Source organism: Miniopterus schreibersii (genome assembly GCF_964146895.1).
Source record: "Miniopterus schreibersii genome assembly, chromosome: 2".
NCBI classification, from domain to species: Eukaryota; Metazoa; Chordata; class Mammalia; order Chiroptera; family Miniopteridae; genus Miniopterus; species Miniopterus schreibersii.
Window position 1 is genome coordinate 83057441 of NC_138102.1, and position 13988 is coordinate 83071428.

The window sequence follows — 13988 nt, forward strand, 5'->3', positions numbered from 1 at the left end:
CAGTGCTATCTGGCAGGGCTGTGGTGCGAACAGCAGTTTATAATTAGAAAGTCACTGGAACTAAGAACCATGGCTGTCCTCCACAAGGAATGACATTTTCAGTGCTTTTACTTTGAGTACGTCCCCTACTCCTTCCTTTACCCTTTTTTGATTTTTCTTTCAGAAGAGCAGAAGTGATGCTGAGACGCAGGAATCACCACAGCAAGAAGAAAGGTGCCTGTCAACGAGGATTTTTCATCTGCTGAGATGAAGATGAAAAACACCAACCCCAAGAACATCTACAACATCTTTCCCTACCACTTTCAAAAAGAGATGCAGGAGATTCTCACATGAAAACAGCTTATTTTTATTTTGGAGAAAAGCCAAAAATCATTAGTCGATTGATACTTTTTACCTTAAGAACTTCATTGGATTAGGAAACATAAAGCAAGGAGCAACCTCTTTCAGACTAGAGATTCATACTTTAAGGAACACAAAGACAAAACGCAACAATGCTTTTGGACATCAGATGATGAATGGACACTGAGGGGAAAAACAGGCTTTTCACTGGCCTTGCGGGGCTGAACTTGGAGTGCACGTTTAAAGAAAACACAAACGAAGGACAAACAGAAGAAAGAAATATATTTTCATGGTTTTCACAGACAAATATTCCAGAAGAAGTGATAATGGAGACCAAGGATAATCGGTAAATGAGCTACTGTTTTAAATTAGAGCCAATTGCATTGAGATTTTAAGGTTTTGGGGTGGTATTCTCACACGAGACATAAGTAGGCTAAAACAAATGAAAGGTTCTAGAGGTGAAAGTGAATCAACTATAGATACTTTAGTTCTAACTGGAATTGCGTAAGTAACATTTCAAGACAAGGATTAGAAATCATTCCTTATATTTGTCCAGGTGGTTTGGATTTTCTGTCTCTTGGTGTGACTGGTGTAATGGACAGGTGACTAGATGTACCACGCTTTCTCCTTCAACAAATGTATGTTAGTGTCTCTTACTGAACATATGATTATTTGGAAAGTATTAAATAAACATCTGTGAAGTACTTAGAATTGTATCAAATAACCTGAGAAAAGAGAGAGAGCACTCTGCTTTTTCTTTTTTAAACAATGATAAAAGGTCATGCTTGCCCCTTTTCTCCAATGTAGTTGTTATTTTATAAGAACATATTTCTATTTTACAAGCTTGAGGATTTATGTACAAATATAGTATATATTTATAATTACCTCTTAAATTTCTATGTGCTCTTTTTTTCCTTAAGCATACAACAAAATACTTTTTCATTGATTTTGACTGCCATATTTAAATAGAATGTCCGATAATTGAAATTTTGGTGCCATGGACACCAGGTAAGGCTTCACATCTTGTAACCTAATGATATCAACAGAAAAGAAATTTCTTTCCAAATATGAAACACTGAAAAAACTCAATATTTGTTCTCTTTACCTTATGAAAAGTATTCATTAGACAGAAGAAATAAATGTAACTTTTTCAATAGAACTTGCCTCGTAACAAATCAGAATTAATTTTGTGACTGTTATTTAAATATGTGAATGCATACAGGCATTGATACTACTTAATGTGTTTAATTTTTTTGAAAAATTAAAAATATTTTATTATTTTCCAGTATTACGAGAAGTCTTTCATCAAAATTCATCCGAGATGAATTTTCTTCCAATTACTGATGCTAAATTCTTTAAACATGAGAGAAATATATTTATGTATCATCATATATGTTATATCACAGTTTTTCTGTGGATATTTCTTCTAAAGTGCTTCTATATAGTGCTTTCCTCTTGGTTTTGAAAGTAGATATTGTTTTCAAATTAGAGTTAAACTCATTTTCATTGAACTTACCAGTAGGCTGATTTGTTAGAAATAATTTCATTTATAATTTATTTTAAAGGGCAATGATTATATAGAATCACTGATGCTTACACTAGTATAAATTTTCAACAAAAATCAGGACTGACTTGAAGCATCTAACAGATGTTGGAAAAAACAACAGATTAGGTTGTCTTAGCAATCACTAAGTGATAAATTCAATTTATAGGTAGAAAAAAATATAAATTAACTGAATGCATCTTTACAGAGATTTCTATTACATAGGTTGGGTACTTTAGAATTCCCTCAAAACTTATAATTTACTTAAAGCTAAAATGTCAGTGACTGGGTAGAGCAATATTTATGGATACATAGAGTACATGGGTTGAGAATCAAACCATCAACTTAAGATTATTTTTATAAACATACTTTCATTAAAATATTTAAAACCTGCCTTTTAAAGACCACAACCATGTAAAACTTGATTGGCTGGTCTCCTTGTTCCTGCGGCAAGGTAGTAATTTTTAAAGGTAAAAAGGATCCAGTGAGTGCTTATCTCTGGGTGTTGTGTCTTGAGTTCTCAGGGGTGTTTGGGGGGCTGGTAGAGGTTTGCTCAGAGTCACAGCATGAACATGCGGGACCTTCCCAGGGCACTGGCTTTATATAAATTTTTTTTTTTTTTGAAAAAGCTAGATTATCTATCTGATAAGCAATATGAAATGTTGCTAAAATAAAGGCAGATATATTATTGAATATACCATCTGAATATTTAAGGTAAAAGTTGAGACAGTCTCACTTGTTGAAGGCCACTTTAGGATTGTTTTCCTCTCCATTGCTTTCAGGAAGATTCTGGAACATCAGTATGTGACAGTGCAGAGATCAAATTCTAGGATATGGAGGATGGATCAGTTTGGGGAAACTGCCCCTAGGATGCCAAGGAAACAGTTCTTGATATAGTATGCTAACAGGCTTGGCATATTTGGGGTGGATTCAAGCTAGTGGTAATATCTAAGAGACTCTCTTATGGGTCTCATTTAATAGATGAGAAAACTTAAATTATGTTACTTGCTAAAACTCCTAAGGTTGGCTAAGGAAATAAATTACTTTGACACTTGTAGATGGTAAGGAAGACTCTATTTAGGACTATTACAATAGGTGTCAAGACCATTTCAGTAGAGGAGAAAAAGCAGACTTAACTCTGAATGCAGCAGAAACAGCTGGGGATTTATAGTCAATGAGTAAGGGGAAACAGTGGACGACAAATTAATAAGAGGTGGCATCAAGGGTAGATGATGTCTCATAGTATTAGAAAATGCAGAAAATAATCCAATCTTCCAATTGTCAATAAAAATCAAACACATTAAGTAGTCACTACCTGTGTGTATTCACATATTTATCTAACAGTTACAAAATTCTGATTTAACAGGCAAGTTCTATTAAAAAGTTAATGAATAAAAATGTTTGAAAAGTAAAGAGAAAAACAAATAATGAGTTTTTTAAATGTTTCAAATTAGTTTAATGTTTCAAATGTTTAAACCGACTTGACAAGATTCTTGCTGAAGGCAGCCCAGAGTGATCAGGTGACAAAGGCAAGGGATGAAGAATTTGATTAGATATTGAGGATGATCAGGTATCAAGGGTGAGGGATTTTTGCTAACTTGACTAAGCAGGATTCTTGCTAAAACTAGGCTAAGCAGGTCACAGACAGCCTAAGGACAAGGCCCAAGTGAAAAGAGGGCTCAAAGGAGCCTTCTGAAATTTGACCAAAGAGAGAGCCTTGGTCATCTCAAGCCCAGTCAGACAGGACCTGCATCTCCTGTCTCCTTCCAGGGTCCATCCAATATGTCTGACTCTACACCCAACCTGAGATTGCAGTGCATCACTTTCACTTAGGATTCTCCAAACAAACTTATGTCCTTAAAATCACTCCTTCAGCTGCATGTATTGAGTGTTTATTATGGGGCGAGGGGAAGGTGTCCTTGGAATACATCAAGGAATGAAACTGACATAGATACTGACTTGTGAAATTTACATTCTAGAAGGGGAAGACAAAAAACAGACAATAAATAAAATCAAAAATTATATGGTACCTTTTATGGTAAAACTAAAGGAATGGTAGGCATGGAAAATGAGGTGGGAGTCCAATGGGTTATGTAGAAACATGTGCCACAAGTTTAAACAGGATGGTAAAGATGCATTTCGTGGAGAAGATGAAATCTGAGCAAAGACATGAAAAATGTAAGGGAATTAATCATAAGCTGTTTAGGGGAAGGATGTTCCAGACAGAGAAACAGGTACAAAGCCCCTAGGTGGGAGCTTCTTGGCAACTTCCGACAACAAGGAGGAGGCCAGCATGCTGGAGTGAAGTGAGTGCTAGGGAAGTCAACAGGTGGTTGAAGAGGTAACCATGCACCAGATCACAGTAAAGGAAATTGGGACTACTGCAGGGTTTTAAGGAGTGACATGATCTGACTTATGCTTTTTCTTCAGTTAAATTTTTCAAAAAATTGAAATATAGTTGGTATACAATAATATATTAGTTATATTAGTTTCAGGTATATAATATAGTGATTCAACATTTTTATAGTTTACAATGTGATCACCCCACTAAGTCTAGTAGTCTGTTGACTTATATTTTTATTTATATTTTTAATTGATTTTTTAGAAAGAGAGAGGATATATATGTGTGTGTGTGTATGCGTATATATATATATATATATATATATATATATATATATATATATATATGGAGAGAGAGAGAGAGAGACAGAGAGAGAGAGAGAGACATTGATGTGAGAGAAAAACATCGATCGGCTGCCTCCCGCACTCGCCCTGACCAGGGATCAAACCTGTAACCTTCTAGTGCATGAGACAACACTCCAACTAACTGAGCCACACCAGCCAGGGCTTGATTTACATTTTTAAAGGATCTCTCTAGCTTCTTGTGTAGAGGTGCAGGGACAGAAAATGGAAACCCGTTATGGGTTTTTGTAACCATACAGATGAGTATGGCTCTGACCAGGGTATTAGAGGGACTTAACCTGCTGGCTCTGTGGTTCATGTGTCAATTTCTCAGTGAGGCTGTGAGAATATCCTTACCATGTAGCAGTATTGGAATATTGAATGCATTTAAGATGAGTATCAGTAAACTGATCATGATGGGTGTTGTGTCATTTTTCCAACAGCAATTAATATCTTGATTATCCAATACCAACTGGGTATCCAACAATTCAATTCAGTTTTGACACTAACTACCTAGAGTTGGCACAGACCCCACAGATTAATGGCTCAGTCCTGCAAGAATGACCCCACTTCAGGTGCCAGCCACAAATAGGATCCTCAGGTGCCAAATACAAAGTGGGGATTCCCATGACCCCCTCTGTCAGGTTCAATAATTCACTAAAATGACTCAGAACTCAGAAAACTCTTTACTTACCATGACTATATTATTATAAAGGTTCAACTCAGGAACAGGCAAGTGGAAGAGATACATAGGTCAAGATTTGGGGCCAGGAGTTGTGCAGAGCTTTATGTACTCTCCAGGTTTATTGCCTTCCCTGCATCTCAATGTGTTCACCAACCTGAAAGCTACCTTAGCTTCATTTCATAGTTTTTATCAAAGTTTCATTACATAGGCATGATTGATTAAATTGATAAAACCATTGGTGAATGAACTCAATCTCTAGCTCCTCTCCTCTCCCTGAAGGTCAGAGAATGGGGCTGAAAGATCTAACCCTCTAACCTCATGGTAGGGCCCTTTGGTGACCGACCCCCATCTTGAAGCTATCTAGGAGCTCTGCCATAAGTTATCACACTAGTGTACAAAAATATTCCCACCACTCAAATTCCAAGAGTCTTAGGAACTCTGTGCCAGGACATGGAGGCAAAGACCAAATATATATTTTTTTACTATACCACATTGGGAGTAACAAAAATTCAGATGAGAGAGCCAAGTCCAGACTTCAGGAAAACAGACAGATAAGCTGAGTCCAAGTGTATGAAAACTAAGCCCAGACAGAGAAGAGCAAGTGGGCAATAGAGAGAGCCAACAACATCAGGCAACCCTGTCCTTCTGTTCCTTCTGTGAGGGACAGGACTGAATTTAGGGTTGGAGCCATGAATCTACTGGCAATCACCCAGAAATAGAACCAGTGACAAGGATCCAAAGAAAGAACAAGTGGATTAGAATGTATTCCACACCTTCTAGGTTTCAGTAGCTCACAAGGTCAGTTAATATTTGTACCCATATCTCCATGGCTTCAATCCTTCACCTATTTGAGAAAACCTTAACCCTCATGCTCCTCTCTTCTGCTTAAATTCTTCCCCGGCTATTTCTGGGTGTCCCAAGTGACATCTTTCATAGGCTCAGAAATGAATTTGCTTATGTTTTTTTCTACTTGAGCCTCTTGGTCAAGAGGACTTGTCATTGCTTCTGCAGCTGTTGCCTCTGTCAGATGTTATCCTCTGCACCTAACAGACCCCTTGAGTCCAAAGCAACTCTGCAATCTGTGGATGGGGTGGTGAGGGAAGATGAATGGCTTCTCTCAAGCCCATGCTGATACTGTTTTGTAGGACAGAAGCAGTGCTGCATGGACTTAATCCTATCTAGTATTTCATGAACACTGTGGCTTCACCTTTTGTCCTCATAGGCTTAAAATCAGTCTCTCATGTTCTGTCCCTTCTATGTCTTCTCTCTCTCTATCCTCTTTTCCTTAGATACCTCTGTATCCAAACAAAAGAAAAACTCTCAACAAATATTCTCCCAGCTCCTTTAAGAGCAAACAAATTGTGCAATGGAAAGAGTATAAACTTTTGAGTTAGACATTCTTGATTTGAATCTAGATTTGCTATTTACCAGTCTTGTGGCATTGAATAAGTTACTCTTTTTTTTTTTTTTTTTCATAATATGGGGAAAATCATGCCTATAATTATGTAAGATTAGAGATCATGAATGTAAAACACTTAGCATAATACAGACACAGAGTACCCCTCAAAAGGGAACCATTGTTATTACTTCATTCTTCAAAAACTAGCACAAAGTCTGGTCATCCTTTGATTACTTCCACTGCCACACCTCAAAGTATCTGTCATCATGTAGTTGTTACAAAAAAGGTGCTGCACACCACTTTCCCAGCCTAATGAGCAGTTGCAAACCTGTCTGTCTTATGTCGGTTGGTTGTGCCACTATTATCCCCTCAATTTGTCCAGTATGCCATGATCTATTTTGGGGAGAGGCTTATCAAGTGTCTTTGGCTATCATATAGGAAATACAAGATGCAGAGAAGGGTCATGGGAGAATCCTGGTGAATACCACACAGTATCTTTGCAAAAACGATCACGAAAAACTAACAGGATGACTCCTGACAATTGATGGTCCTCCACAGTGGCAATGAAAAGACCAGGCCAGTTTCCCTGTAGCTCCCTCCCACAGACTCCTGGGAAAGGGCAAACTCAGTTCACATGTGTGACGCTCAGCTCTTCTATGGAGTATTAGTAGCCTTGTGTGCCTGGTCTACAACAGGTGACTCACTATCAGTGCTGTCAGCTTCAGGGGTCAAGGAATCCATCTTTGATGAGCAAGGTAAGGAATTTGGTGAGGAAAGGAGGGGAAATCACATTGATGAGGGCTTTACAGTATTTTTCTACCAATCAGGCATGCTACTGCTTTTTACAATAGTGAGTTCAATTTACCCTCTCCTTCATGAATAGGTGATCATGCCTCATTGAATGGTCTATCAACTAGGATCCCCACAGTCAATTTAGGACAACCCAAGGGTTTATACAAAGGGTGAAAAAGAATCGTGAGAAATCACTAAGGGACCTGGAGCCAGAAATAGTGGCTTTGTTACTTTTCAAGACCCAAAGGACTAGGGGTAGGAGAAATTGCCTAAAATTTGATGGTCAAATAGTAATACTATAGAGGAAGACATCTTGAGAAGAGCAGTGACCTTTGTTTTTTTAATACGTCTTATTGATTTCAGAGGAAGGGAGAGGGAGAGAGACAGAAACATCAATGATGAGTCTTTTGTAGGCTGCCTCATGCATGCCCTCTACTGGGGATAGAGGCCACAACCTGGGAATGTGCCCTGACTGGGAATCAAACCTCTATCTCCTGGATCATAGGTCGATGCTCAAGCGCCAAGCCATGCCAGCTGGGCCAGGGCAGTGGCCTTTGCTTGAAGGACACAGTCAGGCCCTGGTGAGGCTGTGGGATAGGTGTTGGGGGAAGGAATTCTCTGACCTCACTCTCATCCTTTCCTCCCACCTTCTCCTGGGGCTTCACTAGGTAATGTTTTCTGTTCTTCTGGCTGGATGGACATTGACCGATAGCTAGAAGCTAAGTAGTGTTATTAGGTTCTTCCCATTTCTGATGTGTTTTATATATATTTCCTAAAATGTGAAGGAGTGTTTACAACACCCCATTCATGTACTTTTCTGTTACATGATCCAAACCTGAAGTTCCAGCTTTTCACCACCTCTTCAGAGAAAGAAATCTTGTAATCAGTCTGCTTACTTATCTCAGTCCTTATTCACTCTATAAGTACTTACTGGCTTCTGCCAGGAACTGGGTGTGTGGGAAAGGGATGCTGAGACCTGTTTCCTGTTTTTAAGATGTTCCCATTCTCCAGAGAGGACACAGCCATGTAAATATATGATTTATGTAGTGTGGGAAGACCTGGGGTATTTGGATGTACAGAGTATTATGAGAGAATAAGAAAGGAAACATAAACCTAATTTGTCATGGATCCGTTCCCATTTTTTCCTAAGTAATGTTGGGTAGAAAGGGAAGGTCTCACAATTGAAATGACAATTGAACTGGGCCAACAGAAATGGGTAAAGTGTTTAACAGGTAGAAAGAAGCAGATGCTGCAGGAGGAAACAGAATGTGTGAAGAGATGAACACCTCTGCAGAGCTGGGTGTGGGGGGAGGGGATGTTCAGGAAGGCAGGGTGGGGATAAGGCTGGAAATGTGGGCCTGACTTTGAAGCATTTGGACTTTATCATATAGGTAACTTGATTATTGAATATTATGACAGAGAGGTTTGGTCAAACTCCATTATGTAATAACTCAGTGGCAAATGGAGGATTGATTGGAGGAAAAGGACTTGTGGTAGTGAAAATAGATGGGACCCTGACCTAGTGGTCTCAGTAAGAGAAGGTAAGGACCTGAACCAATAAGAACAAGTAAAGGAAATAGAATGAATTCAAAAGATCTTTGGCATAGTTGAGCACTTAAACATGGTGGCTGATTGGAAGTGTAAGTAGATGGTTTATTGAAAACAACCAACTTTTCTTTCTCAAAATATTTTGTCTTGTATCCATAATATCTGCAGACTGTTTAACAAAAAATGGAAAATATTTAGAAAACAGGAAAGTAATGAAAGTCTTAAAAGACAAACACACAAGCTTAATTACCAATGAAAATAAAAATGTTTTCTGAACTATATTCATTTGCTCTAAATAGTTTTCCAATTGATGAGTTTTTTAAAAAATATGTTTTGATTGATTTTAGAGAGGGAGGAAAGGAGAGGAAGAAAGAGAAATATCAATGTGACAGAGAAACATTGATCAGTTGCCTCTCACACACACTGCGATTAGGGACTGAACCGGAGCCTGGACATGTGCTCTGCCTGGGAATCGAACTGGTGATGACACTCAACCAACTGAGCCACACCAACCAGGGCCAATTGATGAGTTTTTAATGTAGATTGCTTATCCATTATATTTATAAAGATTATAGAAATAGTGAACAATCAAATGATTTGTTTAGATTTAGGTTTAGGTGAATTCTGAAAAAAATGTATATTTGATGTTATATGCCTTCTCTATTTAAGAATTTTTACCTTGAAGCTTCAGAAATATTTTTTTCCAGTGAGTTAAATAAATTTTTTATTCCATTAAGAGTTCCATATTTCTTCCTTATTATGTGAATTGAGAGAATTCAGTGAGTTTATATACATAGATTGGAGATCCCACATATGCAGTCAGAGGGCCTCTCATGATACAGCTTCAGAAATATTTTTATACACAGTGAGTGAATGGACATCTTATTTTTCCATTTTATAACTAACATATCCTATGAAATGCTATCAAGAGAAAATTTGAAGAGGTTTAGGAAAGTAACAAACTATAGGATTTTAACAGATGAAGTTTGTATTGAATTGTAGCACTTGTAATTTCCAGGGTTTTGTTTTCTATGGATGCATTTTTAATTTTCCATAAAAAACTTTCTTGACCTATTTCTAACTAGAATTTTCTTTGTGTCTCTTCCATTAGAGGTTGCCTGCCAACTAGGATAATTGTTCTCCGAGATAGCAAATGCGCACAACTATTCATAAGCCCTGCCATGTGAAGAAGACTGTAACATGCTCCTCTTTGAATATAAATTTTTTAAAAAAGGTTATTTTCCACAAATTCACAGATGTGTAACTTTGTGGGCATGGTTTCTATGATTTATATTTCCAAGTTATTGTGGCATTGGCTTTGCACAGAGATAAAATGATGATCACCCTTTGAACTGCTCATTGACAATACTACTCCAAGTCCAGATATTTAGATATGACATATATGAGTATGTTTTTTTTTTATTTTAAAAAATCTTTAGTGAATATAAGCAAGAAATATTAAAAATAAATAAGATTCCATTTGCTTTAATAAATAAGCTCATTTCCCAAATACTTCTGATCAGAAGATGTTAGTTTAATCAAATTATGGCAAAGGATTATATCTGAGACACCATTTCAAACTAAATAAAGGAGAATGTATTTTTAAACAAATAACTCAATTGGCTATAATTAACTGAATAGAAGTAAACTGTTAAATCTACTTCTTTTTGTTGAATGTCTGTATCTCTATTCTGTAATTCATGCTTGTATATTTATCACATACATTTAGAAGTATTTTCTAGTGTTGGGGGCTTGCACCCTGCCTGCATCCAGACATATTATAAACTTGCCACATGCTTGAAAATACAAGATTGTAATTAGCTCTTAGGAGAGAACTTATGACACTTTTGCCCCTAAGGCATTCTGACAGTGCATGATTTTTAGAATCTCAAACAAAGATTTCCCCTTCTCTTCAATTCTTGAGAACAACACAGAGTAGGGGAAATTGAATGGAGACCTGGGTGCCAATCTTGGCACTTGCATTTTCAAGGAAATCTCAGACATATTTCTTTTCTCTCTGGGTTCTGAATCCTGATCTATAATTGTGGCTGATGATGTCTCTTTGGCAGATTTACCTGGGAATTAAAAATAATAGTGAACATGAAAGGATTCAACATGTAGTTGGTGAAGGTATAAAGAGGTGAAAAGAAAAATAAGTTCTATGTGTAAACACATGAGAAACACATGAAAATACACAAGGAAAGAAAAAGAATACAGGACTACTTTTCAAAGATGTAGAGGAACTGAAGCGTGGCCTAATTGGGAAGTAGAATCAATAACAACATGATAGATCTGGCTGGGAGCTGAACCCTGCAGTATGCTTAGGAATAAAGATAATGAAAGAAGAAAAGAAAAACCAGTTTTACTTCCAAATATAAAATCAACCAAGAATGCAATCTCTTTCTGACTGGGACACGAAGCCATGGTGCTAGTCCAGGAAAGCTCTGCTAATGGAAGACAATATTTTTGCATTCATAGTAACTAATGATTTAGGTAGGTTTCCTTTATTTTAGCACTTTCTTTTTTACGTTGAAATTATGTTTATTATATTTGTGTGTCATTTCATTCTTCAAGCTCCTTATGGGAAATGGGGTTGTTATTATTACCATTATATTTGACCTCTGAGCAACCCAGCAGAGTGCCTGCACATAGAATATGCACAGTTAATGTTTACTGAACTCAGCGGAGGTGGGGAAGTGGTGGAGAAAAGGGTAGGACACATCAGGAAAAGGAAGTGAAGTTGAGATAAAGGGGTTTAGGAGTACCCAAGGCACCTTTTGCCTGATTCTCATTTTTTCTGGCATTGATCGTGCATATTCAGATGCCAAAGCAAGGGAGAAGGGTGAAGAAAGAGGTTGAGGTGAGAAGAAAAGAGTATGGGGCTGCTATCTTGTAATTCATATAATGCTCCCCCTAGACAGAAACTGTTCCTTTATCATTTATACCAGACCCCAGTGTATAGTAAGTGCTACATATTTTTGTTATATGAATAAATGAGCACATCCCAGGTCAATGATAGCCCCATTTCACCTGACAATAACCCTAGGAGGAAGGTGTTATCAGTCTAGTTGAACAGGTAAGAAAGTGAGCTTGGAACAGCGACAACCCACCCAGCTGGCAGGTATGACAGCTGGGGCCTCATATTCTCAAGTTACTACCACACAAGGGGCAGAGAGTGGAGAAGGGCAAAAAGTGAAGAACAACTCAGGAAAGTAAAGGACAAAACAGAAAAATTAATTTACTGGAATAATAAGAATTGGAAGAAACAAAAAAAGGAAGTGTATTATGGTATTTGCTGCTCATACTATTTCCTTTATTATGTTCAATATAATGAATTTTATGTTAGAGTGTTTTATAGGTTTTTGTCATAAGTTTCCTACCATTATGTCTAGTCCTAAGACTCCATCCAAACATTCTAATTATTAGCATGCAATAAATTTATTTTAATGTACATACTGCTATAGCCAGCCCTCTCTGTCTCCGTATTTTCTATAAATATTCCAAGAGACAATGCTTAATCAAAGGTCATTATAAATGGAAAAGGAATTCAAAAACCACATTTACTTTTATTATTATTCCCTGAAATGGCTAATACAACTCAAGATTTGTCACCTTTACAATATCCAAGTCCCTTTGTATTACTCAGTTGATATATGACAGCAAGACTACACAAGGCCCTTTTGGTTAATTTTACTTTGGCAAAGCTGTTTTTGAATAATCTTGGATTTTTGGCAACCAAACAACTCTCTCATTAAATTTAACAGTAGATTCAAAAGCATCATGTAAATTTTGTACAATGCTATTTTCTCATAACTTTGATAGAACTTTAGGAATTCATAATGCCCTATTTGGTAGAGAAAAAGCAGGCATGTTATTTCAGAAACATGACTTCATTTCCCAAAGCATGTTTAATGTAACTAAAAATAAAAGTTAAGCAATTGTGTCTATTTAGCTTAAAGGAAGGAAAGTTGTGTCATTTATTTGACTAATTGTTGATTGAATGTGGCCTGTGGATAAATTCTGCCTGGGCACCAGCATTTGCTAGTCTTCCTTTAAAGGGATTATTTTGTATAAGGCCTTGAAGGTGGAGCTTGGGATCCACAGTGTCCTGCCCTCAGCAAGCTGGAGGGAGGAGACAAAGATGCAATAAACAGTTCATTCAATTCAGATTAATAAAGACTCATAGTGTGCTGAGAGAATGGTACTGATCGCCTTCTACATCCCAAGCACACAGACAATCATGAATGTACACACCAGCCGTGTGGTAGGAATATAGGCAAAAATGAAGCGCTTCCCCTTAAAACAATAGTACTCATTGAGTGAACTGAAGAACAAAACCAATATTAAACAAAATATTTATCATTATGAAGAAAGCTTCAATTAAATAGGTAGTTTAATTGACTTTAGAAGAGATACTTTATTTAGAAATGTGTAGTGGGTAGAATATACACGATTCTGATGTGAGCAGCATCTTAAATTTAAACACTTTATGCAGAGTCGCAGTAATAAAGTCAGGTGAGTTAAGGAGAATGAGCTAGAATAGCAAATTTTCTTTGTTATGGAGAAAAAAATAATATTATTAAATTTACATTTGGGTAAAGGTTGTGTTTCCTTTCTCTTTTAAAAAAATATTTATTTCAGAGAGAGGAAGGAAGAGGGAGAGAAAGAGACAGAAACATTAAAGATGAGTCATTGATGGGCTGCTTCCTGCAAGCCCCCTGCTGGGGATAGAGCCCGAAACTGGGGCATGTGCCCTGACCAGGAATGGAAGCGTGATCTCCTGGATCATAGGTTGATGTTCAACCGCTGAGCCAGGTTGGTCAGGCAGGGTTGTGTTTTCTCAGTCACCGACATTCCAAAGCTTCCTTCCATACACTTTCTCACGTATCATAGTTGGTTCTTTTCTCAGATGACCTTCATGTAATATAGTTCCCAAACCCATGTCATTTTCTACTCTTGCCCACTATGTTTCATCATAGGACTTACTTCTACTTTGCATA

At 37.2% G+C, this 13988-nt stretch overlaps 1 protein-coding gene across 2 annotated transcripts in view; it reads left to right on the forward strand.

The window, feature by feature from the left end:
- The window catches only part of SACS (sacsin molecular chaperone), an 82423-nt gene that overhangs the window by 16102 nt on the left and 52333 nt on the right, over positions 1 to 13988 (forward strand). For both annotated transcript variants that reach the window (XM_081129373.1, XM_081129374.1), the window contains exon 2: positions 164 to 685. In XM_081129373.1, coding sequence (XP_080985499.1) covers positions 516 to 685 — 170 coding nt within the window. In that variant the 5' untranslated portion in view covers positions 164 to 515. The remainder of the gene's footprint in view (positions 1 to 163; positions 686 to 13988) is intronic.